Source organism: Columba livia, chromosome 9 (genome assembly GCF_036013475.1).
Source record: "Columba livia isolate bColLiv1 breed racing homer chromosome 9, bColLiv1.pat.W.v2, whole genome shotgun sequence".
Taxonomy (NCBI): Eukaryota; Metazoa; Chordata; class Aves; order Columbiformes; family Columbidae; genus Columba; species Columba livia.
Genome location: NC_088610.1, coordinates 22,238,851 through 22,253,114, shown reverse-complemented (window position 1 = coordinate 22,253,114; position 14,264 = coordinate 22,238,851). Strand labels below are relative to the sequence as shown.

Below are 14,264 nucleotides of genomic sequence, written 5' to 3'. Positions count from 1 at the left end.
GCCCAAGAGCTACCCCAGGGAATTGTGTCTCTAAACAGCCACGTTTAGTGGCCCTTCTATCCATAACACTGACACTCAAGTCTAAAAAACCCTCATCACTTGCTCTCTAACCTCTTCAGGTTCTTTGGCAGCCTCTCAAATTTCTTTTCTGGCGATAATCAGTTGGGGAGGTTTTCCAATAATTAATTTTTTTCTTTTATATCTCATGGCAAAATATGCCATATGCACGTACAGCTGCTCCAGTGGAATTGTGCTCCTTGAGCTGCACTTCCATGCTGCAGGAAGTGAAAGGCAGAGCAGATATGCAAGGAGAAAAAGGAGAGTGTATAAAGGGACAAAATGAGTGAATAAAGACACAGGGTAAGTTGGGAGGACTTGTTTATAACAGAGGTGAGGGAGGAACTGGGATCAGAGGGCTTGGACTGGCATGAGGCAATCCAAGGGAGCACTGATTTTTTCATTAGCTGATATGACCAGTGGGACAGAAGTCTGAAAGGAGAAGGAGCATGAATTCATGCTTGAAGCTTTTGAGGAAGACAGGACACTACATTTGGAATGGAGAACAGGATGCAGTAGGGAAGTCTCACTGCTTTAGCTGAGTCTTTGACCTTTCAGCCTAAAGACCCTCTTGGTTTTTTATGCTGGGCTGCAGCTGGGCAGCTTTAGACAGTTTTAACCTGGTGCTTTTGGGCAAAATATAGAGAGAGATCCAAATCCTGAAACCTCTACCTGATACAAGGGATTGTAACAAGAACTAAGCTCCATTCATTAACCTTTCTGAAGAAGTCTACTGCAGAAGTGGAAATCAGCTCTTGAGATGTATGTTCTTGCCATCGCACGGCAAGACGTGCCCGATCAACCGTTGGGAGCTGATTGCTGGTTGGGAGTCAGGAAAGTGGCTGTCCTAACCCCCACATATTGCAGGCAACACAGCAACTGTTCTTGGCTGCTCGTGAGTCACTTGACATAGGTGCACTGCTGTGTCTGGCTTCCCCTCCAGCTGGATCGGGAGCCAAGAGCAAAGCTGCTCGATGTAGCTTCCCAGTGGGTGCCCTGTCACCCCCTGACCTTCCATCAGTGCCCTCGGGGCTGCTCCACTCCCAACTCAGACTCCTTGTCTAGCTCCCTCGCTATACAGCTACAGTAACAGCAGAAGAATGAGTTCCAGATCTTGTTCAGGCAGAAACCAACATACTTGCAAGAAGTTGCTTTTCCTCAGCTCTGTTAGAGTGATCTTCCCAGACCAGGATCGATTGACCGTGTAGAATATTCTCTGTATAACCTGCAACACAGGAACAGTGCCCTTGAAATCATCTCCTGAAATGCACCGCTCCAGGAATTTAAATGCAGTAATTGTATTTTGTTTATTCACTCATCCTAATCGATTTCTTTTTGAAAACCGTTTTCTGATTATTTTTGTAGATCCCACTGTCCTCAATGCACTATTCAGTCTGAAAGTAACATTTGTTTCTGAAGCACTATTATCCATTTCCACTCCAGAAATATTTTCACTGCTCTTAATTCACATCTTTGAGCACAAGAGATGCACTATTTATATCAGTGGATATGTTCAAAGTGCTGGCAAATCACTTTGAAACTGAGTTTTTTCAGGTTTTAGGTACTGTAGCTTGCATGGATTTCAACCAAAACAGTGCTCTGCTCCAGCAATAAAATAAAATAAATCAGGACTTTTGAACAGGAAACAGGGCATGTAAATTAAAGCCATGACTGATGTCTGATTTATTGTGTCTAGAACAATGCCTCATCCTTCAGTGGCTCCACTGAAAGTAAGCAATAGAGATCATCTGTCCGCATTTATCTTCGGTGAGCGTTAATCTCATCTGTCTCCTTTACTGATCTGTCTGTGGTGAAAGTGAGTGAAAAGCATGGGGGGATGCACAGACTCCTGAGGTCCCAAGAAAACAGATCACAATATGGGACTGAGTGCATTGCCATGTACCTAAACCAGCAGCTGAGCTCTTCCTTCCTGAGCTGCTCCTTGTTATCTTGTCAAGTATCAAAGTGGGAAAAACACAAATGTGTGATCAGGAATGTGCAAGAATAAACTTCACAGGAAAACAATAACAAATAAACATCTTCAGCAAAATAAATTAGAAATACAATTAATGAAAACAATTCTTTTTGACCAAACCTAGTACAGACAAACATTTCAGGTCTCCAACATTATGTTGACATATTAATGTAGGACTTCTGTAACCTTAATAGCACATGCTATTCCAACATGAAAATTAACTTTACACACCAATATGAACACTACAGTGATTAACCCAGTTAACAAATGATGAGTTTGCTTCTTAACGAGAACTAATTTCAAGTGGGAAATCACACATTTAAGGGCAATGCTTTTACTGAGTCACACAAGGGTTGGTTCTTAGTTCAAAACAAACCTGGAACCAAGTATGAGATTGTTGATTGTAGTGATCACTAGGTAATGTTCTATGGCCTGTGTAATGCAAGAGGTTAAACTAGGTAATCACAATGATCTTTTCTGGTCTTAAGCACAATGGAAAAGCTGTATGCCTGTTTCTTCTTTAATGCCTATGGCAACCACTGCCATTCTGGACTCTATTTTTGGACCCTGTTTGGCCTTTGCTTCCACATTGCACAAGCACTGAGAGACTGGAGTGGATCTCACCTCATACATAATCCATTATCACACCTGACAAACTTGTTGCAATTCCTGAAGATACAGGGATTTCACACCATTCCAAGGGTTCAGAAAACAGACTCCTAACCTGCAAGTTTTCTTTTCCTCTGCCTGCAGGGTAATAAAAGATAAAATATCCCCCTGAATATGACACATAAGAAACTACCAGTATGGTCTGATAGAAGTATAAAGATGGTCCATTTGCTCTCTCCTCACCTAGCTGCAAAAAGTCATTCAGAGGTAAAGTGGAATCTCTTTCCATCTCTTTTACCACGTCCAGACACTCAGTGCAGGTTTTATTATTCAAATAATGGTCCAGTTCCAGTAGATAGTACATAGTGTGTGTATCAATACAAAATGTCAATATTTCTCCCTTTTCCAGGTTGAGAAAACCAAGTTGTCAAAAAAAGCAGTTGGGAAACACCCTAGAACATAACAACACAGCCTGAGATGATTTGTAGCATTCACACCACACTTGTCAGTTATGCCTTACTGATTCATTTTTCCCAGCATAGAGGATTATTTATTCTGACTTCAGTCTATAAGCCTTTGGAATTGGGGAGCCCCTTCCTATTTGGCCATTATCCTCATGTAACCAACCTCCAGGACCCAAAGACACTGATGGGTCAGTTCCAGATCTTTCCCCAGTCTTCCCATAGAAGAACAAAAGCAATACCATTACTGGAACAATCCACAGAGCTTTATTAAACCCTGTAGGCCATCCTACCCTTACATATTCATATTAGTAATACTGCATAAGCCAAAGCATTTTTCAGCACACAATATGTTTTGCCAAGTTGTTGTTAGTTGACTCAGCTTTCAACAACAGCATACAGTGCTAACTCTGAGCCTTGTCTGGACATTCTGGGAGAAGTCACATTTTAAAGCTTCTGCAATAAGTGCTGTGTGATCTTCTGCGTCATCTTCACCAGGTTCAGGAGTCGGTCCCTGTTAAAAGAAACACAAGTAGATTAGTATACTTGGAATACAACAGCTCACAGATAGTGACACAGATTAAAGCACAGCCTGTTTTATCCAAAAGGCACCTCTAAATGGTGCAGAGGTAGGCAAAAAAAATTCGAAATGGGCATATATATACATACATACATATATATATATATCTCTTACCCGTGCTAGACTGGTCACTTACTCTCTAGGTGACTTTGACCAAGTGATGCTGTATCCAGCAATGAACACAAAAGCTGGTGTCTCCTTACAGGCCTCATCTGTAACGCAAACAAAATTCAATTCTTGCTCTTGCAGCAAATACAGCATTCTGTCACTGTAAGTAGGTATAAGGCACTCTACCTTGAAGGAATCAAAAGGATCCAAATAGTCTCGAAGTTCAAGGCTGTTTCCTTCATTACCTCCTGGTGGAAATACTGAATTTTGTAATGTCAAAGAGAGAGAAGTGCCAAAATGTCTGTGAAAGGAGATGTGAGAAATAGGAATTGCTGGTGTCAGAAAGGAGAGGGAGGGCTGCAGTGGGCCAAGTGTTGCCACTCCAGATGGGAACCACCTGACCCAACAGACTGACTGTCTCCCAAGGTCTTGAACCTGCTCCAACTCAGCGATCTGGCCATGGCCAAACACCCTGAGCTCAATAAGAGTCTGTCTGTCAGCACAGACACCCAGAGCAGCATTGTCTTGTCAGCGGGAAGAGTCTGTGGAGGACACTGCAGCTCTGTAGGAGCTACACACCGTTTGCCTCAACCACCAGCACCACTGTTTCCTGGCTGCATACTCTGTCAGAGTGTGACAAGTGAGGGTGCATAAAGGCTCAGCCTAAAGTAGGAAAGCAAGTGGAGACACAAGCTCAACCAAGAAGCATCAAGGAGCTCACGAAGGGTCCAGAACTGTGACTATTTTATGTTGGTCACACAGGAGCTCACCCAGGCATAAGGGAAGTTGTGGAAAAGGAGAAAGGAAGGAAAAGGTGTTGCCCTTTTTAGCAGCAGCCTGCACATCAGTTATCTTGAGGTGGAACAGCTGGTCTCTCAGACCAGAACATGCACTGCACCCCAATGAGGCCCAGAAACCACAGCGATTGCTGCTTCAGAGCACCAAGGGTGACTATTTGGGGGATTACTCTACAAAAACATGTGTTTCTTGCCTTTATTTCCTCCTTCACACCCTGGAACAGAACAGCATGTGACTTAAGAGGAACCTGAAAGGCAGATGCACAGAACTGCCTTTGTCACCACCCAACAACCAGCACCAGGACAACCACATGTTGTACCTTGACACACTCACCGGCAAAGAACAACTGGTTAACATTGCAGTGGGAAACTGATGCTATAGTGCGACCTTAAGTCTTTCAGCTCTCACCCCTCCATGTACTTTAAACACCAAACACGAGGGTACCTGTGCCACAGGCACCTTCCACACTCACCCATTCCTGTGCCTCCATAATTCCCTGGCCATCGCTGTCCGTCAGCGATGCTGCTCTGGCCAGTCACTGTGCTTAAACTATCTGTTGTCTTGCTCCATGAGGACTAAATATGTTGATAATCCACTGATGTTCACATCCACCTAAACATTTAAGTCTAACTGCTGACTGCAAAGTTGGAACCAAGCTACAGAAGAAAACCCAAAACCAAACAGTAATCACAGAAGCTCAGACTCAGTAGAGAAGCTTTCAGTTGAGAGCAAGAGGCAGGAGAGCTGGAGAGGAGACCCCAGTGAGCAACAAATGCTCTGAACCATGGAACAGCCACAGATTCTCCATGCCCGACTGACAGAAATCTTCAAACACATAACCATCCGTGTCTCAGCAGCCCAGCAGAACCAGGGGTAACTTTGCAGCTCTCAAAGACCAAAGAAGGACATGTCATTTTCCTTCATCAGGATTAAAGGCAAAAAAATTGCTTTTATAGATTTGCTTAAGACCAGAAAGAATCATTATTAAACTTTTGAATAACCTCTTGTACACACACTCAGATCCATTTTTCATTTAGGAGTAGCTCTTAAAATAACTAATTGTCAGTAATATTGAAAAGCACCTGTTTTTTTTAAACAATGAAAAGATTTGCCGATGGGAACACTGACAAATCACAAAGGGAGGTTTGGTGCAGCAGCGACAAAGGAGCCAGCCTACCGTCGTGATATATCGGGAATGGAACTCCGGAGCATCTTTCAAGAATGTCAGGCCAGGATGCGTTTCCACCACATCCTGCAAGATAAGACAAAAATCAAATGAAACAGATTTTCTTCTCCTTTTAATGTTTAAAAGTTTACTGGCTTTACAAACCAATTATCTTGCTTACTTTTGAAAATTTACAGCATTAGCAATAAAATTGAAATGTCATCTTTTTATCTATAAAGCGAACCTTCTAGAATTATAAGTGGAATATATTTTCTGCACAATACGCACCTGTTGGGCCATTTTGATTTACTTAAGGACAGAAAAACAAAGGAAGAGAGTTAGTGAGTAGATGAAAACTCATTTGCATTGAATGAGACAAAAAAGTCAGTTAGTTGACCATGCAACTATCGCCTCTCCAAATTTTTTTTCCTCCATTCACTGAAGATATTAACATTTATTAGAGCTGGGTGTCAGAAATAAACATCCCTTGCAAGGTTGAAAAAGTTGCCTTTTATGTCCTCCACAAGAATGAAAGCTCTTGCGAGCCTCAAAACACATACAGGTATGACCAATGCTTTTCCAAAATCTACTGGAACTACCTGTGAAAATGCCTCTTTCTCAAGGTCAGCTTTTTGTAAGCCAAACCCTGGGTAATGATGCCAAATCTACCAAGAAATGCATGACCAAAACCATGGAGAAACTGCTCAGATGTTGAATGAACCAGATCAGATCCTCTATGAATCAATGTCTCTAATTTTTACATGTCTGACCCCTCTACCCTTAATAAAAGGCACAAAGAAGCATTCAAAGCTTCGTTTTGTCTACACCATGATATGGCAAAGCAATAAGAGTACCCAGATATGACCAGATGTTGGCCAGTCTAACTTTATGTCTAATATAACGGTGTAATATAGTGTAATATTGCTAGTCTCTGGCTGACTGATAAACTAGATGTACATGCCTTTGATTGCACAAGCAGCTCAAAAGCAGAGCTGCTATCAGTCAGGAAAGGCAGTGTGAAAAGGAACAGAGACAACTTATCCATCACAGTCCCAGTTTTGTTTAAGACCCAGAAACATCCAGTGCAGACACAGAAATCTTTCCCCAAAGCAGCATCTCCGCAGAGGCTTTGCATAGAGGGCAACAGCATGAGAAATTTAGGGGTATGTGGAAAAATTCAGAAAAAGAATCAACAGATGATCAGAGGAACAGATGGACCTGACTTAGAGAAGCTATAAAGAAACCCTAAAGCCATCCACAGGCTGCCTGAATGGTCACGAATAATTAAAGAATGATACTTTGTTAAGAGTGTCACATGAGAATAAAAGGAAAAGAAATGAAATCAAGATGCACAGATTTAGCCTGAATATTAGGTGGGGAGAGGAACAAAAACCAAAGCTCAGTAGTGAGACTTGTGTAGCAGGAGGTGTAGAGGCATACAGACAACCAATGGAACTGCAATTTGTTTGCAAAGTTTTCCACATGGTATTGAATCTGGTAGTCTTACTAGACAAATTCAATTATAACTGTCTTGTCCAGCAACTTTTACAACTTTTCTAACAAGCTTTTATGTTGTGCTTGTGTTTCAACAGTGCCATGCATTTTTCCCAATAACCACCTAGAGAAATGAGGCAAATTTCAGCCTGGTTACCAGGCACTGACAAATATGAATCCTAACAAGAGACAGAGACTAAATAACGCTTTGACAATCTTCAGCAACTTCAGCAAGATATGTAGCTGGTTGGCACACAAAATAGTCTACTTAAAAAATGCTTATTGCTGTTTCACTCCAAGATAAACTCTACCCAGGTGCTGTTCACATGAAAGGTCCACATGCTCTCAGTATACATTTAAAGACATGAAAATAAATAAGTTACAAAATATAAACAGCTCTCTCCCCGTCCATTCACTGCTGAGCTGCTCCAGGTACCTGAAGCAGCGGGATGAAATCCTCCTGTTCCAGGTAGTCACAGCCAGGCTTCGCTAAGAGGTACGTGAATCGGGATGCATCATCATGGCAGTTCCGCAGGACTCTAGAAGAGAGATGAAGAGTTACTCCAACCCCTTGTACTCACAAGACAATCACAAACTACAGGCGGATTATGAAGTGCCTTGTCACGTTACGCAACACACCTACACCGGGAGTGATGCAAAGTTGACCTGAGCCTACCAGCACCCTTTTTTTTTGCCAAGGGGAAAAAAGAGCAAGCCTTGTTAATTCTGGCACAGCAGCTGCTGTGCACTGAAGCCATGGAGGTGAGACTAATGAAATAATGGGTAGGACTTAACAGGACTGAGTATTTAGAGAAGAATAGCAACTCATTCCTTAAGTGGACAGTTTGCATCTATGACACCAACTCTTCTCTCCGCTTTCTCCTAATACAAGATACTGCGCTGCTCAGAAGTATCATGATTACTTAATTCACTCTGAACAGAAATACTCGTGAAAATGGAAGCTCCATGACATTTAGTAAATCATTACAGAATACCTGTAGCAGAAGAGAACATTCGGAGATATCAAAAACTAGGCTGTTCATATCGTATAGGGAAAACAAATTGCTCAGAAAATTACCCCATACTCTTTAATAGCTGTGAAAATATAAATACACTGTTAATTGTTTGCTGTAGGTGATTATTCACTCCCCTCCTCTCCTGAAAGTGTAGGAATTGATGTTGAAACATGCTACGGAAACACCAATTGTTCTCCTACAGAGATCACAATGTAATTGCCACTAATTCTGGCCTCATTACTCTTTACCAAAAGCAGACTTTACTAAAAAAAGGGGTTTTCTAAACAGGTGTTCCAGGGCTGACAAGCAATTCTGTCAGCTGCACATTCATATCATCATAGCGTCAATTAACAGATACAGTCTAAAGCTTCAGAAAAATAGTGTTAATGTTTTAGCTTAAAAAAAAATCAGGCACATAAAGATGAATCCCAAAGCCATGTTTTAGCAAGGAACTAAAAATTTGGTTTTCAGAAGTATTCTATACCCAGTAATTCCTATTGGCTTCAAATGAGACAAGTGAGCATGCAGCACTTTGAAAAGTCAGGGCAGCTACTAAGATGCTTGAAAACAGACTCCAGCAACTAAAGATACCCATTTTAAAATTATGGCTGTTCAGCCACTGGAGTCTCGCTTTATCAGGAACTTTACCAGGTTTATTTCTGTCTATCATGTTTCCAGAAAAAAATTTACAACTGTCAGAGAAGAACAGGAGGGAAAAAAGAAATCTTCCTAAACAAGCAATTAAAAAGTGAGAAAAGCATACAAAACTTGGCTTGGAAATGGTGTGGTTAAAAGAATAAAGAAGAGGGTCATGACCACAGTCTGCAAATATCTGAAGGATGTGAAAGTCAGAGGAGTGAAAATATGTGGTATCATACACAAGGGATTAATTAGGAGTAATTGAAGGAACCTAAGGAAGGAAAGAAATGTTGTCTATGTCAAGAAAAACTTACTGATCAGAGTCATCCCTACCATTTTTGCAGTTTTGCCAGGGTAACTAGAAGCTGTTTTGACAATACTGCAGGAAATACTTTGGGAACTCAGGGCTAAAGGCTGCTTTAAAAATCTGAAGAGCAACCTATAAGTACAAAATTAGAACCCTCTCTGGGTCTGTGATGGAGACATTGTTCAGGTGTTTCCCAAAGTAGATTAAAGCCTGAATTGCCCTAGAGGGAGAAAGATGAGGCAAGAGGACAGGTCTGTTCTATCTCACACCTCTGACTCCAAGCACAATACATCCAGAGATCTCAATTCCAGAAAGAAGCCTGGACAATGGTATGTGGAAGTGACTGTCAAACACTACACATTTATTATACAATGTGCTTGAGGAAGGTAATAACCACTAAAACTCCCAGAGTATCCAGTTGCATCATGCTGCTTTATTTTATGTTACTTCTTTCTGACCTAGAACATTACCATGTGGCTCCTGTCCCCATTCCCAAATGATACTCAGGTACTAGTGTAGCAGCAGTAAGGACTCTCAAATATGCCCAAAATCCCCTGGTACCTACCAGCTCCCTCATGAAAGGCTGACATGTTTCTAGGGAGCACGTTAATATATTTTAGACGTCAACCAGACCAAAAGATCTTATCTATACAATTGCTTCCAAGTTGGTTGATGTAGCAGGGAAACAAATGTTCAGGGAGTTTTGGGAAAGGAAACTTAAACTGATGGAGACTTCTAAGTCCCTTATTTAGAAGAAAACAAATGGCAATGATTTGAAAAGCCTCGTGAAAGAAACATTTTGCATTTGCTATACTCACTTTCTCCACATAGATACAACTGAGTGTACGGATACACATCCTGTCCTCTCTCCTCCTGATGCGTTGAACATCGGTGCTTTCCAGTAGAGTGGGCAGCCACAGATCTGTAACGAAACACCGCAACAAAGAGGAATACAGAAGCAGTCACAAGAGCCTGCTTGTTTAGACACTAAATTCACTAATTCACTACATTCACCATCAAGACTCAAGTAAGCAAAATAAAGTGGTCATGGCACACAGGTTAGTCAAGAAGTGACTTACGGTACGCCAAGGTTCAGAATGCACCAATAACTTCCTACTTTGTCATATGCCTTTTTAAATAGCTGAGAAATACTTCCTGTCAGGCCAGGAAAAGGATCAGAGACCATCAAGCTCTTAAGTTCTATCTTTGAGCTGTTTAGTTAGATTCCCTGCAAAGCAAAGTGCAGAGAGACAGGCACCCCATCATTCCTGCTTTCCCCACAAAGCCTCTTCCACCTCTTCTGTTAAGCAAAACTATCCTGCAAGTCCATTCTTAATTTTTTGTCAGGGCCTGCATGTTTCTTCAGAAAGCCCAATCAGTGCAAGAACTACTTTTGGATTTAGCCATCCCTGCCAGGTGACTGTACTTCTACAGGTGTTTAGCTACACTGAGAACGACACTTACTTTCCGCTGTTTTATTTGCATAGTGTGTTCTCTCAGGGTTATTTTAGAGCTCCAAAACTAGTGCCATTATAAGTAAACCCATTGAACAGAAACAAACCTCACAATGGAGCACATCCACATAGAGACAGATGCAGAGACCAGACAGAAAGGCTGAGGGGTCTCTTCTACACCACCCTCCTGCTTTTCCCAGTTGGAACATGACAGGCTACACACAGTCACCTGTCTTGCCATAAAGTCAGTTTCAAACTGTTTTTCGGTCAAGGAAATGAGTTTTTCTGTTGATGTTTTCAGAAGTGGTTTACAAATAATGCCAGCCACTTCCTCCAAAAACAAACAAACAAAAAAAACCAACCTGGTCTCTCCTTTCAGAAAAATCTTCCTTCTTGGAAAAAAAAGCTCCTCTTGGCCAGAACATCACTGCTCAGTCTACAGTGCCAAAGATGCACTTGGGGCAAAGTGAACATATGAGATGCGTCTGATAACTGCTAGTTTCAGATCAGCATTCCTAAAATCCACAGCTGAAGGAGAGGAAAACAGAACCACCCATCTGCTTCATGCTCCCACACACGTGCTGTGTTCTGCTCCCCGAAGCCAGGAGCTCATTAGCAGCCTGTAACAGCCCCAAGCCTGCTGACACCTGCGTTATGGATATTGGACGCACACATCTCCGTGGCTGAGGGTTGACTAAACATTTCCCTCTTTGTGTCCAAGGAGGCGTGGGCTGGAAGCTGCTTCCTCAAGCAGTGCTGCATCCACAGACCCTGCCCAGGTGAGGGACAACTAACCGCAAGAAAGACAGTTAACACTACCTAAAGGCACAGACGCAACCTACGCTCCTGCTATCTTCTGAGCATAGCTAGAGAGGAACAGCAAAATAAAAATGCAATTTGTATTGGGAAGAAATCTGAAAGAACCATTTCACAAATCAAAGCAAGAAAGAGCATACACATCAGACATGACAAACAGCAAACTGAGCTCATGTTTCTTCTTATTATCTAAATCTTTTTAGTTTTCTTAACCTAAACAAAAAACATTCAGAGCAAGAGGATATTGGTTCTTTTTTCCCCACTAAAAAAAATAGAATAGCTGTGAGACACTTAACCAGTTTTAGTTTAAGTCTTCCTCGCCAAAAAAAAAGTAAAAACCTAGAGAATAGTTACCTTCGCAATTTTCCCCATTTCACAGATGTTTGCTTTCTCATCTTCAAACTCCGTAAAGGCGGCTTCAACCCTGGCAATGATTTCCTCGTGATTAGTGCAGACACTTGGAAGTCCTTTAGGGAAGTAGAAACGTGGAATGTTTATTGACAAAGGGCTACTGCTGGTGGCTTTATTCACAGGCAGAGGAGTGCAAGGGCTAACCGTGGAGTTCAAAGCAACTGGGGGGGAAGTTCCAGGTTTCTTCTCTTGTTTACTTTGAACCTGAAAATACAATGAATAACAAATACTTTTTAATAGCATGGCACACCAAGCAGAAGAAAACAGTTTGTGTTCCCAGTGATTAGGAAAAATTTAGAAACCATCAACAATTAAATCATAGCACAGGGATAAAAACACATGTCTTAAGTAGGCAATTAAAACATTTCTGCAGTATCAAACACTGCAAATTCAGGATAAGTCACATCTGCTTCTATGTCGTTGCTGTGCATTTTATGTATGTAGCTGCGGATTTCAGCATACTATTGAATACACTGCAATTGAGCAATACCACAGAACACAGACAACGCTATTATATTTCTTCTCATGATGGTCATGGTGTTGTCATTCTGCCCCATAAACAGCAAAGCATCAAAACCCGCTCTTCAGAATTTCACCGCAGAACCAGAACACCCACCCACTAAAACATCTTCCCTCATGTATGAGCAAACTTATATTCATAACACCAACATTTGCCAACCCGCAGGAATACGATGTTTTTTGCCAAAGTGTCGCTTCACAGATAAATTAAGAAAAGACTTGCAAGGCTGTGTCCTCAATTTCAGGAAGCCTTTTACTCTGTGCCCAACTTGAGCAGCCCAAGACCTGATTTTGGTAGAGGTACTACATACTGACAACTCAATTTTTATGTTAGGAATTCGGAGGAGCCAGCAGAGTTTGTCATTGGGCACCCACATGATGCAGCATTAGTGCAAAATGCAAAAGGTTTGTTTATGGCTCCAACTGAAAGAATCCTTCTGCAGGCAAAGCATCCAAAGGTTTCACTGAATCAGCACCTACATCGTTTGCTGAAAAACAAGGAGAAATCTGGGAACTGGAACTAGGCCTTTCACATGGCTGCTTGAAGGTGGTCTTGTCTCCCACACCCACCACCTCTTTTTCATTACCTCTACCAACTTACTGCTCCCCTCCTGTCTGTAACAAACACACAGCTGATACAGAGATCCCAACTAGATCTCCGAATGGATCTCTGCAATCTTCCAGTTCTAGCTATACATCAATACTTTTCATAAAAGGTAGTGTTTGTGTTTAAGTACATAATAAGATCCTAAAATATGTAATTTTACAGACACAGGAAGGAATGTTTTCTAACCTTTGAAAAGTAGTTACAGTATAAGCGGCAGAATTCAGATGCTGGAATGCCAAGGGATGACAAGTTCCCTACTCCCCCATGAATACACACGTTCTTGGGAAAAGGCAACAGGCTTGCCTATTGCACAATGGTTCAAATGCAAGAGTTATTATTAACATAACAATATATGTGAAAAGAGGCTAATAGTCAAGTAAATACAGCTGCAACTTTCACTTTGTTTATTCTAACTATTTCAAAACAAAATGGTTTTAGGATAAAGTAGCCAAGTCTGAGTTCACTAAATACAGAAAAATGTATATGATGAACTGACTAGACTCTTTGCCTTATTGTTTTCCAGGAACTTGCATCTTGAATTTTAACATATGACAAGTATCCCAACTTACCATGGGTTTGCTTTCAGGAAAGTGAAGTGAGAATTGTAAAAGTTTCCTTAAGCCCTGTTTTTACCTGCAGTTTAGATACTTTATAAACCCTTTCACAGACACCTGTGAAATGATATGGAAGGATTTTCCTCCTCTTCACTGACCTTTCTTAAGCAAGGAAGATCTCTTCTTTTGCCCAAATGCTGTCCCATTTCAGGAGCACGTGCACACGTCTGCCAGCCAAGCATCCTTCTGTGCTCTAACTGCTCTGTACAGGACATGCTAACCTAGAGCTTAGCTTGCTTTAAGTCCTCTCCTCTGTCTTGCAACAGAGGAAAGGCTGAAGATCACTTTCAGCCTGTGGGATTTCTGAGTGTACCAATAGCAGTGTTCAGAGGCTGTATGGTCCTCAATATAGCTGTCAACCTTCGAAGAACAAGCTTGATTACAACCATCTGTTCTTCCTTCCTTCTTCCTTGACTTTTCCTACTCTCTCACGTACTGCCCATCCTTGTGTCTGATCCCGAGTGGTGCTGGAACTCCAAGTGGGCCAGGTCTGAGGCTCACAGCATTCCTGGGGCTGCAGGGTAAGCATTAGCCCTACTTATCTATCCTACAGTATGACAATGCTGGTAGGTGACCTGAAACAGCGGCAGGCGTTAAGCTGGGGGAAGTTGGCCACTCGCTTTGGGAGCAGCCA

At 41.8% G+C, this 14,264-nt stretch overlaps 1 protein-coding gene across 8 annotated transcripts in view; it reads right to left on the bottom strand.

The window, feature by feature from the left end:
* The window catches only part of PPP2R3A (protein phosphatase 2 regulatory subunit B''alpha), a 55,554-nt gene that overhangs the window by 14,103 nt on the left and 27,187 nt on the right, over window positions 1-14,264 (bottom strand). For all 8 annotated transcript variants that reach the window (XR_010474487.1, XM_021286459.2, XM_065073083.1 and 5 more), the window contains 5 exons: window positions 11,834-12,094; window positions 10,028-10,131; window positions 7,684-7,786; window positions 5,766-5,840; window positions 1,196-1,282 (listed from right to left, as the gene is read on the bottom strand). Coding sequence is in view for 7 of the 8 variants with exons in the window: in XM_021286459.2 (XP_021142134.2) it covers window positions 1,196-1,282; window positions 5,766-5,840; window positions 7,684-7,786; window positions 10,028-10,131; window positions 11,834-12,094 (630 nt within the window). In the remaining variant the exon portion in view is untranslated. The remainder of the gene's footprint in view (window positions 1-1,195; window positions 1,283-5,765; window positions 5,841-7,683; window positions 7,787-10,027; window positions 10,132-11,833; window positions 12,095-14,264) is intronic.